The sequence below is a fragment of the Ctenocephalides felis genome, unplaced genomic scaffold (assembly GCF_003426905.1).
Source record: "Ctenocephalides felis isolate EL2017-DRISC unplaced genomic scaffold, ASM342690v1 CF-g0.4_SCAFFOLD_01170, whole genome shotgun sequence".
In the NCBI taxonomy this organism is placed as follows: domain Eukaryota; kingdom Metazoa; phylum Arthropoda; class Insecta; order Siphonaptera; family Pulicidae; genus Ctenocephalides; species Ctenocephalides felis.
Window position 1 is genome coordinate 36,657,367 of NW_020537324.1, and position 19,359 is coordinate 36,676,725.

Here is a 19,359-nt window from a genome sequence, read left to right on the forward strand (position 1 = left end):
AAACATGAAGTCATCATGAAGTTTTTAAGATCTTAATATATAATATTCTAATATTGTCTAGGGCAGCGGCTTTTCAAACTATGAGTCGCGACCTCAAATGGGGTTGCGTAGGAAAATTCTGGGGTCGCAGGAGATTTTTATGTCAAATATTTATATCATTTTATAACATCACATCTTGATTTTTGTTGTTTTCAAGGAATTCTTAAACTATATATTTTCATATATATTGTTACCAAAAAATAAATCATATAAAAATATTATTTTTTTCCTTCATTTGTGTCGTTTCATGGTGTTGCCAAGAAATTTGCAATCATAGATAAAAGAAGAGTATTGGCATGTATTAGCAATCGTAAATGGGGTCGCAAAGAACAAAAGTTTAAGAAGCCCTGGTCTAGGGTCTTTAGCATATTCATAATCGGGTTTTGTTTTTGTTTAAATTAACTATTGTTGTAAGTCGAAAATTGCTGGAACTTTTCGTACTGTAACGAAATATTCGAGAAATATTAAATACTTTCAAATAGATTATTATAAATACTGTAACACTGTCTAATATTTATAAACTGAATTACAAAGTTAAATTTATTTAATTAAAGTATATAAGTCAGTTTTAAAACTTTAGTCAGAATTAAAATTAAAATATGAATTATTTTTGATATAAAGAAAATAAAAAAAATGACCCTTTTATTCCCCAAAGCAACAGTTTTGTCAACATAAGCAGTACTGCCATTTTTTGTACATTTAGCTTTGTATCTTCGAATTGGCTGGACCTGCCTCTGCCAAAGACTAATCACCATGGTGAAAAACTGATGTTTGATGGATAATTCAAATCGCCGGATACTCTCTAAAATTCGTTTTCCATTTTCTGCACCCTTTGCTCCGTATCTCTGTAACGGCTGGACCTCTCCCATCAATAGGAATCGAATGGTTTTTGAACCATTCAAATTGGTTGATCAAATTGGCGCCCGAAAACGTGGACGAAAAAATGCGGACATACAAAACACACATCCATTTTTTCTTAGGTATGCCAAAATGTTCCAATCCCTTTGAAACGTGAAGATATGCAAAAATTTTCATTTTCGATTATCGGCCTATGGAAAGATAATAATAATCAATTAGAATTGATATTCAGCTGTTTAGGTAAAATATTCAACTGTTGTTTCGGAAAATAAAATTTTTGCATTTACTAATAAATAATCAATACAATTTCTAATTGAAGTCTTTCAAACATTTTTGAAATACCTGTAATTGTAAATTAAATTAATATGTGTAACAAATTTTATTTTATATATTTCGTGCTCTAATAATGTATTTAAGACGGGTCGTAAACTGTAATCAGTAGCTACCGAACATGAACCGTACACATAGAGAAGAAGAGAATGAGCATATCATAAACAGATGTTCAGCATAGATTTTAATTAGAATCGATAATAACTTAAGTTTATGTTATAAGAATACGAAATCTATCATTATACAAAGTTTCATCAAAATCCTCAATTTTTTGCGAAAAACTAATTAATGCGCGCGATTCCCATGCAATATCTTTCGAACAGTTTTTGAATTTTTGTGGAAAGTTTTTACACTTGCACATATACGCACACATGTTTGTTTGTCTATGTACACACGTTTTTTTTTGAGTTTGGTATCATTAGATTCAGAATGTCTTGAAACGTCGAGAAAGTGTATTAGCAAATCGGATTTTTTCGCGAAAACTTAAATTTCTCTTAATATATAGTTCTGCCATCTAGAAAAAAATGGTGAAATAAAATAATCTGAATATGAACCTTCATATTTCGGTTTCTGGCCACCTGATCTGTCAACTGTCAACAAAAACAACATATAATGACAGCATACGAAAAACAGCAAAGACTGACGAGTAAAATTTTATGAGTTTTTAGTTGATGTGCCAAAGAAATATAAATTACAATGGCTGGATCTTACTATTTTGTGATTGTAGGGCATAATGATAACCCTATATTTGAAATGGAATTCGCTCCAAGCAATAAAGATGCAAAGGTATGCAATTCATATTAATCTTGTATGATAGATTTCATAATATTTCGACCTGCTATTGCATATTTATTTGATTTCTAATGATGATTCTAATTTGAAGTCTAATTTTTATAATCGTATGTCTATTCATTTATCCAACAAACATTCTAAAAATACTGGTGTATAATATTAGTAGTGGCTTCGTAGAGCATTGAATCTGTATTTAACTAAGTTGTTAATATTAGCGTTTAATGATATTATAGTTATGTCAAAACATTGTGTTCAAACTTGCCCTTAGTACCCATTGAATTTTATAAGTTTTTCTTCATAATCGCAAGCAGTTTGTCTTTCTTAATGGATTCTTGAGCAACATTGAAAATATTAGTTCAGGAGTTCCTCAGGGATCCATTCTTGGTCCCCTACTATTTATTATTTTTATTAATGACATTTCTGATACTATTAACTGTCCACATTTATTATTTGCAGATGATCTGAAACTATATCTCAAAATAAATTCTATTGATGACTGCTTATTATTACAGTCTCAACTTGACCTTTTCCAATCTTGGTGTATCTATAACAAATTACATCTAAATATATCAAAGTGCAAGATTCTTAGTTTTACACATAAGCGCGTTCCAATACTTTTTGATTATAAAATTTCTAACACCAGCATTGATAGATGTAATAAAATTTCCGATTTAGGTGTTCTATTTGATTCTGGTTTGTTTTTCACAGATCATGTAACTGATATTTGTAATAGAGCACATCAATCTTTAGGTTTGATACTAAGAAATTGTAAACAATTTAAGTCTACCAATGCACTTCTTTGGATGTACTATTCTATTGTACGTTCAAAATTAGAATACGGTTCGATTATTTGGTATCCTCATCATATCAACAACTCTGATGCGATAGAGAAGGTTCAGCGAAAATTTCTGAAATACCTTTATTATAAAACATATAAAATTTCGGTATTCCTTCCCTTGCCTCACGTCGATTTATCTGTACAATTATGTTCTTATTTAAGCTTTGCAATAATTCTATAGACTGTCCTCTTATTCTCAATCAACTATCCTTTAATGTTCCAAGGCTATCTTCGCGTTCACAATTATTTTTCAATTATCCTACCCCTAAATCTAATTCTCTCTAAAATTCGCCAATTTTACTTATGTCCTCTAACTTTAACTTAATTAATAATGAAATGGACATTCACAACACTTCACCTAATCAAATAATCTCCATCTGCACAAGTTAATCTTTTTATTTTCTTTCAAATATCTCATTATTTTATCTTATTCTGTTTATAAATATTATTTATAAACAGAATATATATATATATTCTGCATTATATGCAATTTTATCTTAGCATTTTATGTTACTAACTATATATTGTAATTTTGTATATATCTTAATTGTTATTCATTATGTCAAATAATTGTATTTTTGAGTCCTCTTGGAGAAATCTGTGGGCTATATATTTAAATAAATAAATAAATAAGTTTTGCCAGTTTTACTAAATTGTCGTGTGTTGAGCAAAAAATTGAGGTCAGTCGTAAATGTATTAAATTTGGCTATTTCACATGGCTTTTTAAAGTACATTGGATATTTTAATAGTTGCTAAGTAATTATTATTTCAATATATATATTTTTCTTTATCATTTCATATTACAGATATTACATATTACAGATATTAGGTAACAAGTTTAGATTTGTTACCTAAAGAATTGGTTCACAATACATATTTATATAATTATTCTAGTTTAGTTTTAATTCATTTTGAAACGTTATTATTCAACTTTATTCAATGTTTGATATTGTATTCGAAAATGTAGAAGATTGAAATATTCAAAATTTTACAGAAAGAAGATCACAGACATTTAAGCCAATTCATTGCACATGCAGCTTTAGATCTCATAGATGAGCATATGTGGAAAACAAATCACATGTATTTAAAATCAGTCGATAAATTTAACCAATGGTTTGTATCATCCTTTGTGACTGCTAGTCAGATAAAATTTATTATGGTTCACGATATAAAAAATGAAGATGGTATTAAGAATTTTTTTATGGAGATATATGAGACCTATATAAAACATTTAATGAACCCATTTTATGTAAAAAATTCATTGATCAAATCTCAAAATTTTGAGAAAAAAGCTCAATTATATGGAAGGAAGTATTTAACATCTTAATTAGTTGACTTGTTACTATATGTTTTATATGGCTATTTATGTAATATAATTATTAGTAATATATTTACAAAATTAATTAATTAGTACATTTATATATTTACTATTATCATAAAGTAACAATCAGAATTTTATTGCTTCATTTCTGTTACAACAATAACTACATTATAAAAACACATTGTTCAATTAATGGGGATCATAAAGTATATTTAAAGTTTAACAAATATACTAAATTGTTAAGTTTGATATTAGTTTGTATTTTTGAACTTGTAATTTATTGGAAACTGATTGTTAATTTATAGGAATAATATGACAAAGACTGTTGGGTATGTTCTGATAGAAATATTAAAGACATAGTTCAATGTATCTCAGAAATTCTTTATAATTTTCAATTAATTCACTCGAGAGTGTATGATTAGTACTTGAAACAATTAATTTCATTTATCAACTGCATATATTCGATTCTTATCTAAATAAATCAGGGTAAATATATAGACTAAGTTTTGTATTATTTAGTATAATATTGAATAGATTTTTCATTTTAGATTTTGCTACAATTATGAAATTTTTATCTTATTAAGTATTACAAAGAAAATTCTGAAGCATTGGCAATTAATTTATTGTTATAAATTATTAAATTCAGCTTGTATGATTTTTTGTTTGTTTTATTTTCAAACTTTGTCCTTATTAAGTTTCAAAAACAGATATGTAATCAATGAACATAAAATTTAAAAAATTTTAACCCTGAAATTTTAATCCAATAATTTTGTAAAGCTTGACTTTTTCGATTTTTTTAATGATTTATATCATAAGCCAATCTTCGAAATCAATAAACCTCAAGATTTATTAAATTAATTAAAGACAATATAATACAAAAACAAAGAGTGGCAAATTGACTATTGAAGTTTTATAGCATATTTATGATGAACACATTAAAATATTTAATGTAATGTTTAAAGGAGCATTGAGGATACTTTTATACATAAGTATTATTGCTTCTTTAATAAAAGACCATACATAGATTGAAGGTGCGTGTGTTTGCATAACGAATATTGTAAAAGTTTTTGAATGTTTGAACTATCGGTACGAAAACTTAGTAAAGAGAATGAACTCTTTAAATAAAAAAAATCTTATTTTTATAATAAATAATTTTAAATATTTATTTTGTAACACGTGGTATTTTATGACATAACTCAATGTAGGTAATTCTGATGTTATTAACATTGAGTTTTGCAAATTGATGAAGTTGATTAATAGTATAATAAAGCTAATATGAAAATCATCATTTTTATATTGCATTTAGTAAAAACCTAGCTCTTATCAAGTGTTTAAAGTGAAACGTGAAAATGTATATATTGTATAAAGTGCATCCAATTTAATGACTTATTAATATATCGTCTTTTCCTTGTTAAACTTTTCTATTTTTTTATAAAGTATACTACAGTTAAGATTTCATTCCCATTTGTATTTGTACCACTTTTCGCTGGACTGAAATATATTAGGATGTTCTCAAAAAGTGCAAAAAAAATTTTTCCGATCATTAGTCTTTTGCCAGAAATGTCGAGAGGACATAAAATTAGCAAGTCAGATTTTCTCGCAAAAGCGTAAACTTCTCCTTAGGAAAGTTATTAAACAATTTCGATTATAGCCGCGCTTTTGATAATACATTTTCCGTTTTTCTTACAAATGTTTAAAATATATTTTCATTTTTTTATTTAAACGACAAAGATATTTGATGTAAAATATATTAGCTTCAGCTAAATTACGTATTAATTTCTATTTAAAATTTTATTAGCATTTTTATTGATTTTTTTTCATCTAATATTCATTTAGAGAGTAGGTGGGAAGTTCACGCAATTAATTTAAAGGCACAAAGGCACGCAATATTAGAACGGTTCTTGAGGGAAAAGTTTATGTTCTCTGTTAACCATTTCTCAAAAGTGATAGTTCTATTTAATCTCGACATTTCAAATTATTCCGAACCTCTTGTCAGAATTTGGAAAGATGTCTGCTTATTGATTGTTTATGCTATCTAAAAAACAAAATTTAAATATTAAAAATCCAATCGTTACAATTCCGATATTTAGGAAAGTCAAAGCCCAAGTTAGTTAAAATTGAAAGGTGTGATTTATTATAAATATATATTTTGTTCTTGTTAATATTATTAACCTCTTAATAATATTAACAAGAACAAAATATATATTTATAATAAATCACACCTTTATACTAAATTATAAACCTTTACACTAAATCACACGTTATAATAGTGGGGCGAAAATCGAAAATGAAAATTTTTGCATATCTTCACGTTTCACGATGCAATACACTACTAGTTTTTCTTCTATTCATAATGTCTGCTTCCGCAGTCTTTTTATACATCGTGATATAAAAAAAAGTTCTCATAAATCACATTTTTGAATATCATCTTTGCATAAAAAATGGATTCAAAATTATGGCCTGAAACGTGGACGAAAAAGTATACACTTTTCTACTAATTACAAAGAAACAGCTTCTCCAATTATTGCACAAAACTGATAGCGTTGAAAAACATAAAATTAGCAAATCGGATTTTCTGGCGTGATCTTTTCCTTCGGGGAGCTAAAAATACTGAAAAGTATGTAGGTACTATATACAGAATATTAAAAATTTTCAAGTAGGATTTATATATAATCTTACATCAAATCAGAATGAGTAATTTAAATTTTGAATTTCAGGAGATTATACTATTCTAATAATTCTAAACTCTAATTCTAAATATTTAGCTATATATTTGAATGTACACAATAAATGAGAGAATATTATAATTTCATTTGAATAGTTTTGCGAAGAAATTTCTTTGTAAAATCGATAATCAAATAATAAACTAGCTGTAAGTGGAATTCTGTCTTAAGGCAATTAAGGCATCGTGCCTTAAGGCAAGTTGCTGGAACTTCCCGTGCCAAAAATTATTATTTTTTTAAAAACGATTAACATTTTTGAAAAAATTTCACTTCGAAAAAATAAGATTTTTTAGAAATTTTAAATCGGACAAAAAATTACTTTTTTTTGAAAAAAAATTTTTTTTTAAAAAAAAATTTTTAAACAATTTTTTTTATAAAAATTTTTTTTTGGAAAAAATGTTATCTTCATTTTGATATATTTTGGAAGATCTGAACTTTTTTTCAAAGCAATCGTACTGCTTTAACTGCATAGAGACGAAATATAGAAGCGCGTAAGCGCCGCGTCGCTGTCTAACGGAAAAACAATAGTACGGAACCCATAGGAATGTAAACAAAACTTAAACTTATTGTTAAAATCTCAATAAAATATCTGATAATTTGATATGCATATGTCTAATGTCTAATGATTATTGTTGACCGCCAAATGTTATTTTTTTTTAGTTTTTTTTACTAGATCTCCGAAACCGCTAGACCTATCTTCATGAAAATTTGATCAAATCTTCATCTTATTAATACAAGTAAAATGTTTTTTGAACTATACAAATCGGACGCTCCGTGCTCTTAAAAACTGAGTTACCGTTTTTGGCACTTTTTGCCCCGTATCTCCGGAACGGCTAGAATGTTTTTTGAATTATTCAAATTGCTTCATCCGTGTTCCCGAAATCGTCGACGAAAATTTGTATCCGAACACACACACATGCACGCACACACACACACACATACATCAATTTTCTCCAAGGTATGCCAACATATTCAGAAACCATACCAGATATATAAAAATTTTCATTTTCGATTTTTTTGCGATTACTTACCCTATGGAAAATTAATTATAAATAAATCAATTTATCATCTCCAGAATTTTAACAATCGTCATTTCATTTCGAATCAAATTCCAAAAAAAAAAATAGTTGCCAAATTTACCCAAAATTGAAAAAGTGCTCCCGCATAGTCACAGTCTAATATTTGCAAATAATTCTGTGCGACATTTTCACTTATACTGTGCTCAGCTTGGCGGCATTTTCACATTTTTCAATAATTTTCACAAAATTGGAAAAGTGCTCCAGTACATTTGAATGATCCAAAAAACTTTCTGCTTGTTTCAACAAAATAATTGATTTTGAAAAAAACAGTTGTTTCTATTTTTTTTTCAATTTTTTTTTTCCAAGATTTTTTTTTGAATATCGAAAATAATTCAGGTTTTAATTCTAATCTGTTTTAATATACTTTAAACAAATAATTTCAACTTTGTAATTCAGTTTATATAATTCTTATAAATATTAGACAATGTTACAATATTTAAATTTATAAAAATCTATTTGAAAACATTGAATATATTCCCCGAACATTTCGTTACGGTACGGAAAGTTCCAGCAATTTGCCTTAAGGCACGATGCCCAATAGTTAATTCTTATCGTTAGTCAAGAAATGTATATTCTATAGATTTTCAAGCTAGACACGTGTTTCACAAAAATAGGATTGAAGCAATGGTTAAAAAATATTGTTTACATTGCTGTATATTATACAAATTCTTCTTGAAAATAAAATAAATGTAATTATTTAAATTCATGCTAAATACATTTTAAACAAGAAATTATATATTGTAAATGTATTTGCACGAGCCATTAGAACAATGTCATTCGTTCATTTTTGCGACGGTATGCTTGCATTATTGTGATTTATTATTATTTATTATTTTTTATTTGTGATCAATCGAACTGGTAATCAATAAGTTATGAAATTCATTTAATTCACTTGAAACTCGTAAATGAATTGACTATCTAATTAGCCTTGATATTTGAACTATAAAATCATAAACTTTAGCTTTTGCAATAACATAAAACAAAGAAATGAATATATTCTATAAAAAAATATGCACATATATGGTGCGAAAGAAAAAGCTTGCTGAAAGGTGCGTTGTTTTGAAAAAAAAAATATTTATTACTTTTCATCTTTAGCACAATAAATTTTAAATATAGTATTTCAGAATATTAATTATATAGTTCAAAAAACATTATTTAAAAAATAATTTATAAAATGAGAAAGTTGATTAAGCACTCTATATGAAAAGAAATGTTAAAAATATATTTCTTTATGTTATCTGAAGCACAATCTTAACCACTATTTAGCTCTATTAGACAACCCAATAGTTTTCCTCTCTTTGGGATGAAATAGAATGCTTCTAATTGTGATGTTATATTTTGCAATAATGCCCTGAATAGCTATTTTTATCTGGAAAAACGTATTTGGTACTGCATTTTCAAGCAAAAACGAATATTACTATTACATAGCGCGAAGTCTGAATTCGAAACTTGGTGGTTGCAGGGGAAGGCTTTTGGACTACAAATGTCCAAAAATCAAAGGATAACATTAAACGTTTAATTTTGATATATTACAAGCATGAAACGTTGTATCCATACTTTGTCTGGTTTTGTTTATAAAGTCCAAAGTAAACTTATCCGCCATCTGCTAGGTGATTGTCGACATCTACTGACCGGTTAACGATCGTAAAAATGTTTTTAACCCACAGTTTCTTTATATCAACTCGTTTAAAATTATATCCTGTCCTGTACCGTATTTCTGAAAACAAAAATCCTTTTGAGAAGTTTAAAATTTCTTGAAAATTTTGATTTTTTTTATAAATTAGATTTTTTTTTGAAAAACTTGAAAAAAATCGACTTTTTTGATAAGCTTAAATTTTTTTTAACACCTCGATTTTTTTTCAAAATTTTAAACTTTTTTCAAATCGATCGCGCTAACTGGCTGTGTTATAGACGAAATATATAAGCGCGTAAACAAAATTGTTATATCCTTATTATTAAAATCTAATTAAATTAAAATATCTGGAAATTTGATTTGCATATATATGTCTATGGTGCAGTAAACGGATAGGAAAAAAGGGTGTAACCTCTGAATTTTTTTACTGTGCTCCGAATTGAATGAAATTTTGGAATTAGGTTCATCTTGCCCTCAAGTTCAAAAGTGAAAACAATTTGGGTTGCGCCATCATCCCCCGGGGAAATGACCCCCCTTCTCAATTGTGTAATTACATTTTTTCAAAATAACGTCGGAAATCGGTAGAAGAACTAATTATATAGTTTAATTTAAAAAATGTCTTTTATAGTTTTTCAAAAAAACTAATACTTTTCAAGTTACTGACCACTAAAGATTCATATATTTTTGGTGTTTTCTTCGTTTTTTTGCAAATAAATCCTAAAATATACATTTTAACGATAACCATGTAATGAACAAAATAATCAATAAAAATCTTAATAAAAAGGTATTACATAAAGTGTTCTAGGAAAAATATTACTACTAATGATCATTTTTGACCGCCAAATGGCATTTTCTATTGGATCTCCAAAACTAGATTTGACAAAAATTTAACGAAATCTTTATTCCGTCAATTCATGTGAAATATTTTTTGAATCCTTCAAATTATTAACTTCCCGTAGGGTAAGTTATAGTAATCGCAAAAAAATCGAAAATGAAAATTTTTATATATCTTTACGTTTCAGAGGTTTCTGAATATTTTGGCATACCTTAGAAAAAATGGATGTATGTGTGTGTGTGTGTGTGCGTAGTATGTATGTGTGTGCGGATACAAATTTTCGTCGACGATTTCGGGAACACGGATGAAGCAATTTGAATAATTTAAAAAACATTCGATCCGTATTGATAAGGAGACGTGCTGATTAGTTTTTGGCGGAGGTAGGTCTAGCCGTTCCGAAGATATGGGGCAAAAAGTGCCAAAAAGGGTACCTCAGTTTTTAATAGAACGGAGCGTCCGATTTTAATAATTCAAAAAACATTTTACTTGTATTGACAAGATGAAGATTTGATCAAATTTTTATAAGGGCAGGTTTAGCGGTTTCGGAGATATAACGAAAAAAGTAAAAAAAAATGCCATTTGGCGGTCAAAAATGATCGTTAGACATATGTACATCAAATTATCAGATATTTTATAGAGATTTTAACAATAAGTATAAATTTTGTTTACATTCCTATGGGTTCCGTACCAATGTTTACCCGTTAGACAGCGACGCGGCGCTTACGCGCTTTATATTTTGTCTCTATGCATTTAAAGCAGTACGATTGCTTTGAAAAAAAGTTTAGATCTTCCAACATATGTCAAAATAAAGAAAACATTTTTTTTTCAAAAAAAAAGATTTAAAAAAAAAAATTTTAAATAATTTTTTTTTTCAAAAAAAAGTAATTTTTTGTCAAATTTATAGTTTCTCAAAAATCTTATTTTTTCGAAGTAATTTTTTTTCAAAAATGTTAATTGTTTTTAAAAAAAATAATAATTTTTGTTACGGGAAGTTCCAGCAATTTGCCTTAAGGCACGATGCCCTAATTGCCTTAAGACAGAATTCCCCTTACAGCTAGTTTCATGCAATTTTGCCGCGTTTGTTCGAAATGGCTGGAACTGCATTCGCAAAGTACTAATCAGCATGTGTCCCTCTCAAGAGCAATCGAATGTTTTATGAATCATTCGTGTGCCATGCTTCCCAAATCGTAGACGACTACTTGTATCCGCACATGCACACGCACACATAAATCCATTTTTCTAAGGTATGCCAAAATGTTTAAAAACCCATGAATCGAAAAGACACGCAAAACTTTTCATTTTCCAATTTTTTGCGGAATTAACTAAGGGAAGTTAATTAACATTTTGTTTAAGTTTTTGAAAGTTTCAAATTTAACATTACAATGTCTGCAAAACTTATTATATATTGCTGATGTATATCATGGTATTGGTTTGAAACTAGTGGGGTGTATGGCATCGTGCCTTAAGGCAAATTGCTGGAACTTCCCGTACCGTAACGAAATGATTGAGGAATATTAAATGTTTTAAAATAGATTATTATAAATCTTGTAACATTGTCTATTTATATTTATAAGAATTATATAAACTAAATTGGAAAGTTGAAATTATTTGTTTAAAGTATATTAGAACAGAAATAAAATAAAAATCTGAATTATTTTCAATATACAAAAAAAAAATTTTTTTGGAAAAAAAAATTTAAAAAAAAAGTTCTTTTTCCAAAATCAATTATTTTGTTAAAACAAGCAGAAAGTTTTTGGAATCATTCAAATCGGACGCTTAGTTTTCTCAAAAACTGCCATTTTTTGCACATTTAGCTTTGTATCTCCGAAACCGCTGGACCTGCTTTGCCAAAAACTAATCACCCCTTCTCCCCGTCATTACGAATTGAATGTTTTTGGGATCATTCAAATGGGACGCTCCGATCTCTCAAAAACTCGATTTCTATTTTCTGCACTCTTCATATAAAGTTCTTACTTACTTTAATTAATACTTTTTTTTTTAAACAGCCGATGAAAGAAGAAAGGAATATTTTATTGAAGAACATTTTAAATAAAGTTTTTGTGCCTAATTATGAAAGTTATTATGAATAATTTATAATGTAATGCTACTGCTAACTGATAACTTATAATTTCTATTTTTTGAGTGAATTATTTCACATGCGTCACATTTCCGTGACAAATTAAATTTTTATAGCTGACAATGCATTCCGGGTCATCCATTATATAGTTTAGTGATATAGATCTTAAATGCAAAAATAGTTGACAAAAATAATATCTTGGACCAGAAATTAAGGAATACCAAAGTTAGTATTATTTTTAAAAAATGTGTGGTAATTTTAATGGTAAAATATGTTTAAATCTTGAATTGATTTTGGTAATCCATTTATTCTAATTACAAAGAAACGGCTTCGCCAAAACTATTATATTTCGAAGAGTTGTTGAAATTTTTTAAAATCGATGCAGATTGTGGATCAAATCGTGGACAAATTTTTTGCTAATTACGAAAAAACGGCTTGGCCGATAGTCCCACAAAACTGACAAGCATATACTTATCTTGCTACATCGAATAGGTTTTGAATTTTTAAAATTGTTTCAGCTGTTTTTTTAGAAAACGTAGACGAAAGGTCAAAAATCAGCTCACACATACTTTTTCGAAAGTTGCTCTCATTCGATTCAGAATGACTTGAAACATCGAGATAACATAAAATTGGAAAATCCCATTTTTTGCGAAAACAAACTTTTCCTTGGGGAAATTAAAAATATTGTAATTTATAGAAAAATTTATAGAAATCAAACACGTGTTTATTTACTGATATATTAATCTCCGTGTCGTTTTATTCCATGACTCTAATTGTTAAGTTTGTCATATGCGACTAGCAGGACGTGAAGCATCAACGCCACTCCTAATCATGCTAAAAATCCTGACACTGTTATTATCTCATTAAAAATAATTTAAAATATTTACGATGTTCCCAGAACAAAAATCATATGGGTACTCTATATAACTTTGAGGGCATAGTCTATTACGTTTGATATGAACTCAAAGAATATGAATTTATTTACTTCATTAAAGATACTTAATCTAACGATTTGGCGACAAGTGTGCACTAATGAAAAAATCATTCAAATTGTATTACACGTTTTTAATTATATAGATATCATTGTTTAATTTCAATATAAACGAAGCCTATGTTTTTGTAATTCAAAATAAAAGCAGCAACGTTTTGAATTATGAATGAGTAACAAGTTTATCACTAGTTTCAAATAATATTATTGAACAAACTCAAATGTTTGTTTGATAATATTGTTTCAAAATATAAAACATTTGATTTGATAGTTGCCGGTTTGAATGACTAATAACTACACTATCGACACTATAATTTTTTAATTTGGTAATTTGAGGACGCTGATTTTAAGTAATTCGAAAACAGTAACAGAAATTTGCTAACAGCTCTGGTTTTTGAGATATGCTAATATGCTAGTTTTACTACAAATTACAATAAAATATACAACATATTTTATTTTATGCCTTCAAAAGTCTACTTATATGAGTTTCTATGAGACAAGGCCTAACTGATTTCGTCATAAGCTCTAACAATTGTCAGCCATCATGTGGATGTTCCACCTTCCTTTCTCCAAAGCTCTGAAGTCTTCGTGGAGCTTCTCGCACTGCTCGTCGCGAATATCTCCAAAATTTTCCAAAAACCATTCTGAATAAGAGTGCAGTTGATGAATTCAAATCAATTACATCAAATATATCAGTTTTTAATTCTTCCTGTCTTCTCTTTTGATGTTGGTATCTGCATTCATCACTTGGTAGGCAGGAGTTGTTGATGTTCTAGGTTTTTTTATTTAATTTATTCTGCAATCTGTTTTACATGAGCATTAACATTAAGCAGAGATTGCTAACAATGATTATCAATGATGTTCTAGGTTGTTCATCATAAGCATGGATAGGGATTGTGTAGCTGATCATAAGTAGATCTCAATACCATTGGGGTTGTGGTTCATGACTATTTGCTTCTATTGTCTGAATTTATTTTATTGGTATTTACCACACAGAAGAAACAATCGTCGGGGTGATTCTGAGATTTTTTCTAAATGACGAAGGTATTATAATTATATCATTTTATGTTCTGGATAATAACATAAACATACTACGAAAATTTTTCACATAGTATGAACAATCCAGGTTTTATCTTTATTGCGCAATTTAGTTTTGAAGTGGTTGAAATACGATGTCTTTACGCAGTTCGACATAGGTTTCCGGTATTTGTCAAAAAGATATTAACCACAGATATTATCTGCATTATTCACACAACGTCTTAGAGTACAAAAAAAATATTTTTAATAATTTATTTGTTTGGTATCAATATACATATACATGTACATATGAAAATAAATAGTTTAAGAATTCGTTGAGAACATAAATAAATCATGACGTGATGCTATAAAATGATATAAATATTTGGCATTGAAATCTCTCGCGACCCCTCTCGAAATTGCGACTCATAGTTTAAGAAGCCTTTTACTAGTATATCTTTAAAACTTTAAAATACCAACTATTAATCAAGTGATCAATTTTTGAAGATTTTTGGTCCCCTCTACTCTCCTTTGGTGATACAAGGTAATATTTAGAATAACCCCTCTTCCATATCCGAAAATTACTTGTATTTCTAGTATCTAGAAACAATCATTAAATTTTTGGAAACCTGAAAATTTTTTATTTTTTTTGTCAGATAACAAAATGCACATGTTATTCTACTACACTCCCCTAAGTGATATTTTGTGATTTATTGTCAAAACCCTATACTCCTTCTAAGCCGCACTTGATTAATGGACGGCCCCAAAGATCTTTTCATACACATTGAAGCTTTTTGATTTAATATTTATTTTAACATCTGTGGTATAGGGGTCAAGTTGTGTATGTGGAGACTTTTATATAGATTATAATAATTGGTTTTAAAATACTGATAACATGTGATGCACGCTACCATACTAATTAAGAAATATGAATTATGTAATAGGTAAATGAAAATTGTTTTTTCTTGTTGTTAGCTAAACGCTAAATTGAATTGAAAAATATGATTATAGATTCAAAAATTGGATATGATGAAAAAGTTGGGTTTTTTTAGTTGCATCGTTCGTACTAATAGAGTGAGGGTTCAACCTGATAGTGGTATCCGTTCTCACTTCAAAATATAGACTATATTTCAATTATATGTTTTCCTATGTAATATTTGATCAGTATGATAATAATAATAGTCATCATAACAGTGATATTCCATAGTAGTTTGATTTCTCACAAAATTCTCGAAATATACATGGCTGGAATATATATGGAATTATATGAAAAATATCAAAACAAATTTATATATTATTATTTGCATCCAATTTGAAATTACGTAGCAAAATTTATATTCCTTGAATAACTATATCAGAGATTCAAAACAACATTAACCTCTGACTTTATCAAATCAGTTTTGATATAATATGAACATGTAAAAACCCATTTAAAATTATTTTATGATATTAATAAAATTCGATCGATGTTCATATACCAACGCATAAAAAATGCATTGTTATCTATATGTGCAAGGTTTTTTTTATATTTCACTCAAACACAAATATCACGTGTTTCACGAATGGTAATTCGATGAATACATAATAATGAATATTTAATATAATAATTGATGTTTCTGATCCATTCATGTGATTGCGAAGCACAACAAGTATTATCTCAACATCCGTTTAATCGTTTGAAATGTCAAAATAGTCCCGGGATCAATTATTGTTAGTGCATTGATAAAACATTTGTTCGCTATTAGGATATTTTTTTGCACTAAAATACAGAAACTATATTAAACTATTAAAGTGTACATGTAAAATACATACAAAATTATTATTAACAATGGTGAAGAATATCTTCTAAATTATTGATTAAAGGTGCAAGGTGCTGCATTTACTATAGACATAATACTATATTGCACTATTTTATAATTCAGAAAACAAAAAAATGATAATAATAAATATTTTTAAACAACTTTATAGAAAATATTCAAACTATAATACATAAAACTGGTTTCAGTTTCAGAACATTTTGGCATGCTTTAGAAAAAATGGATGCATGTATTTGTTGGTGTGCATGTGTGCGGATACAATTTCTGTCGACATTTCGATAGCACGGATCAACCGATTTGAATGATCCAAAAAACATTCGGTTTCTATTAATAAGGAGACATGCACAGTTTTTGGCACAGGCAGGTCTTTTGGAGATCTAATGAAGAATGTAAATTGGCGGTCAAGAATGATCATCAGACTCGTGTGCAACAAATTTCAAATGTTTTAGACTCGTGTTCAACAAATATCTAATGTTTTAATAATCAGTACAAATTTTGTTTACATTTCAATGGATTGCTCATCAAGATTTATAATATTTAATCTGTATACTGCAACGCGGCGCTTCGCGCTTTACAATTTTGTTTTAAACTGCTATGATTGCTAAGAAAAAAATTCAAAATTTTCAAAAAAAAAATCAAAATATCAAAATAATCAAATTTTCTTAAAAGAAAGACCCATTTTTTCAAAAATTTCAACATCCTTACAATTAATTAAAAAATTAATCTTTAATTTTCCATACATTTCGACATATTTTATGTCATCACCAGTGGATGTGGATATAATGTCTTGCATTAGTAGAAAAGCTAGCTAAATTATGTGCGCAAAGTACATAATTTGCACTATTATTTATAATACACTAATTTGTTTTAAACGAAGAGATTTTTATGTTTTAAATAGAGTAAATGAATAAAGCAGAGTTGTGAAGCATGAATAATTTAGATGAATGACAGAATATTTTTCAAGAGTAAGTTGTAATCACGATTGTCTTCAAAGCTCAAAATATATTAAATCTACAATCATATTAAAATTGTTGACGAAAAATTTTATTCAAACAAACCACATTCTACATCATTCATTTTTTCTGATGCATGCTAAAATGTTCAGGAGGTCTTGAAACGTAAAGATATGCAATAATTTTTAATTTTCGATTTTTTACTTACTCTACGGGAAGTTAAAAAAAATATTTACATTAAAATATGTCAATTTTCAAAATCTCTGATGAAGAAGTTTTTGTATTTTTAGTCATCTTTTCCTACAGTTTCCTACATCTATTCACTTCAGGGCAGGTGCAAAATTACTATAGTATATAATAATAAAAATCCAAGTACAACAGTAAGTATATTAATGAATATTTTCGTGCAATATTTTTTTTGATATTAATTATGTTTAATCTTATCTTATGCAATACTTTATTTTCGCAAAGTTTTCAATACTGAAAATCCCGTAATCTTTAAAATGTTTTCGCAATTTGTTATTGGAATGATTGCATGAACTAATATTATTTGAACTATTTATTATAATGCATTCTATTCCATATCAGTGTAAATTTAATATTATATACATATAAAAAATATTTTCGTACGTATAAAAATATTTTCATTCATTCTCTTACTAATGCTTGCAATAACAAGTTTTTTATATTTTATGAGAGATCAAAACATTCTTTATGTTTTATGGGCTATTGTTATGTATTTAATATATCCTAGTATTATTAGAAAGCAACCCAAAAGTTGTTCTTTCTCTTTTGTGTTTTTTTTTAACTTCCCGTAATGGGTCGTAATCCAAAATGAAAATTTTTACATACAGAAAGGGCAGCAATTATGGCGCTCAACGTGTTAAGTAAATATTTTGCCTTTATACATTTTGCTTACAGTCAATTTTTTTAGCTCGCAATGTTTCTTTAACTGGCAACTTATCATTTAGTTCAGGTGAATGCATTATTGACATTTCTTTCGTTCAGTTCCAACCAACTAATAACAAGCTAAAATAATAGTTCTCTGTTAAGCCTCGTGCACACGACGCCAGTATTCCTTGTAACAGGATTTCTGTCGTAAGGTGAGCAAGAATTTTGCGCCAGATTTTCACTTATTTTATGAGTAATAGTAATTTCGTGCATTTCAAATAGATTATTATAAATATATACTGTGAATTTCACAATTCATATGTTATATGTAAGTGTTCAACCAGAGAATTGTATGAATTGTAAACAAAAACATTTATATATATATATATATATAATATATATATATCGCATCTGATTAGGATAAGTAAATAATAATAATTAAAAGATAATAAAATGCTTCATTTGATATAACAATTATTGATTTTAAAATCAGTATCTTTATCGGATAATTAATACTGATATAAAAATATTAAAAAGGTTCGCAATTTTTGTTTTTTTTTTAATTTTGAGTATTTTTCTAAATTTCGAAATTTTTGAAATAAAACGATTTGAATTTTTTTTTTAATTTTTGGAAATTTTGAAATTTTTTCGGAAATTTGAATATTTTAAAATTATTAAACTGCGTTTCCTAAACTAATCATTTCATGCCGCTATACACAATAGCTATTTACAAAATAAAAACTGCTGAACGCTTCCAAAATCGAAATACATGAATCAAGTACGCATTGATATTTACTTGACAAAATACAGCTTTCCTGTTGGACACTGAAGGTATCGGCCCAAAATAGTTAATCCATCGCCGATTAGGACATTTCTCTATTCGTACGGCAAGAATTTTCGAGGACAGAAGTTGTTGTGGAATCAAATTCCGACGTTGCTAGGCAACGGTTTTACACAGAAATTATAATGAGGATACCGCCGTTGTGATAGAGATCTTAAACGTGAAATCTGGCTGGCAAGATCGCAAAATATGTCGGGCAAGATCGTAAATTATGATTTATCATATCGTTGCTAGGTAACAAAGTGCCCCGCATGAAATCTGGCGTCGTGTGCACCGGCTTTATGCATGTTTTTTCTTACTCCCTCCTGAGATTTATATTACTGATTT

General features: G+C 27.9%; 2 protein-coding genes across 2 annotated transcripts in view; one reads left to right on the forward strand and one right to left on the reverse strand.

Annotated features, from left to right (window-relative positions):
• Nucleotides 1–1,856: 1,856 nt before the first annotated feature.
• On the forward strand, nt 1,857–4,184 carry LOC113365661 (probable trafficking protein particle complex subunit 2). The gene is made up of 2 exons (XM_026607176.1): nt 1,857–2,013; nt 3,852–4,184. Exons 1-2 carry the CDS (start codon nt 1,924–1,926, stop codon nt 4,182–4,184), a joined length of 423 nt encoding a protein of 140 aa, XP_026462961.1. The 5' UTR covers nt 1,857–1,923.
• Nucleotides 4,185–14,038: 9,854 nt separating this feature from the next.
• LOC113367175 (transcription termination factor 3, mitochondrial-like) overlaps nt 14,039–19,359 on the reverse strand; it is a 7,524-nt gene continuing 2,203 nt past the window's right edge. The window contains exon 4 of the mRNA XM_026608805.1: nt 14,039–14,157. Coding sequence (XP_026464590.1) covers nt 14,039–14,157 — 119 coding nt within the window. The remainder of the gene's footprint in view (nt 14,158–19,359) is intronic.

What these genes read in the sequence shown, in the direction of transcription:
- LOC113365661 (XM_026607176.1), top strand. Translation starts at nt 1,924, where the DNA reads ATGGCTGGATCTTACTATTTTGTGATTGTAGGGCATAATGATAACCCT. An exon ending in CAAGCAATAAAGATGCAAAG is followed by an intron (nt 2,014 to 3,851) that starts GTATGCAATTCA and finishes AAAATTTTACAG; the next exon opens with AAAGAAGATCACAGACATTT.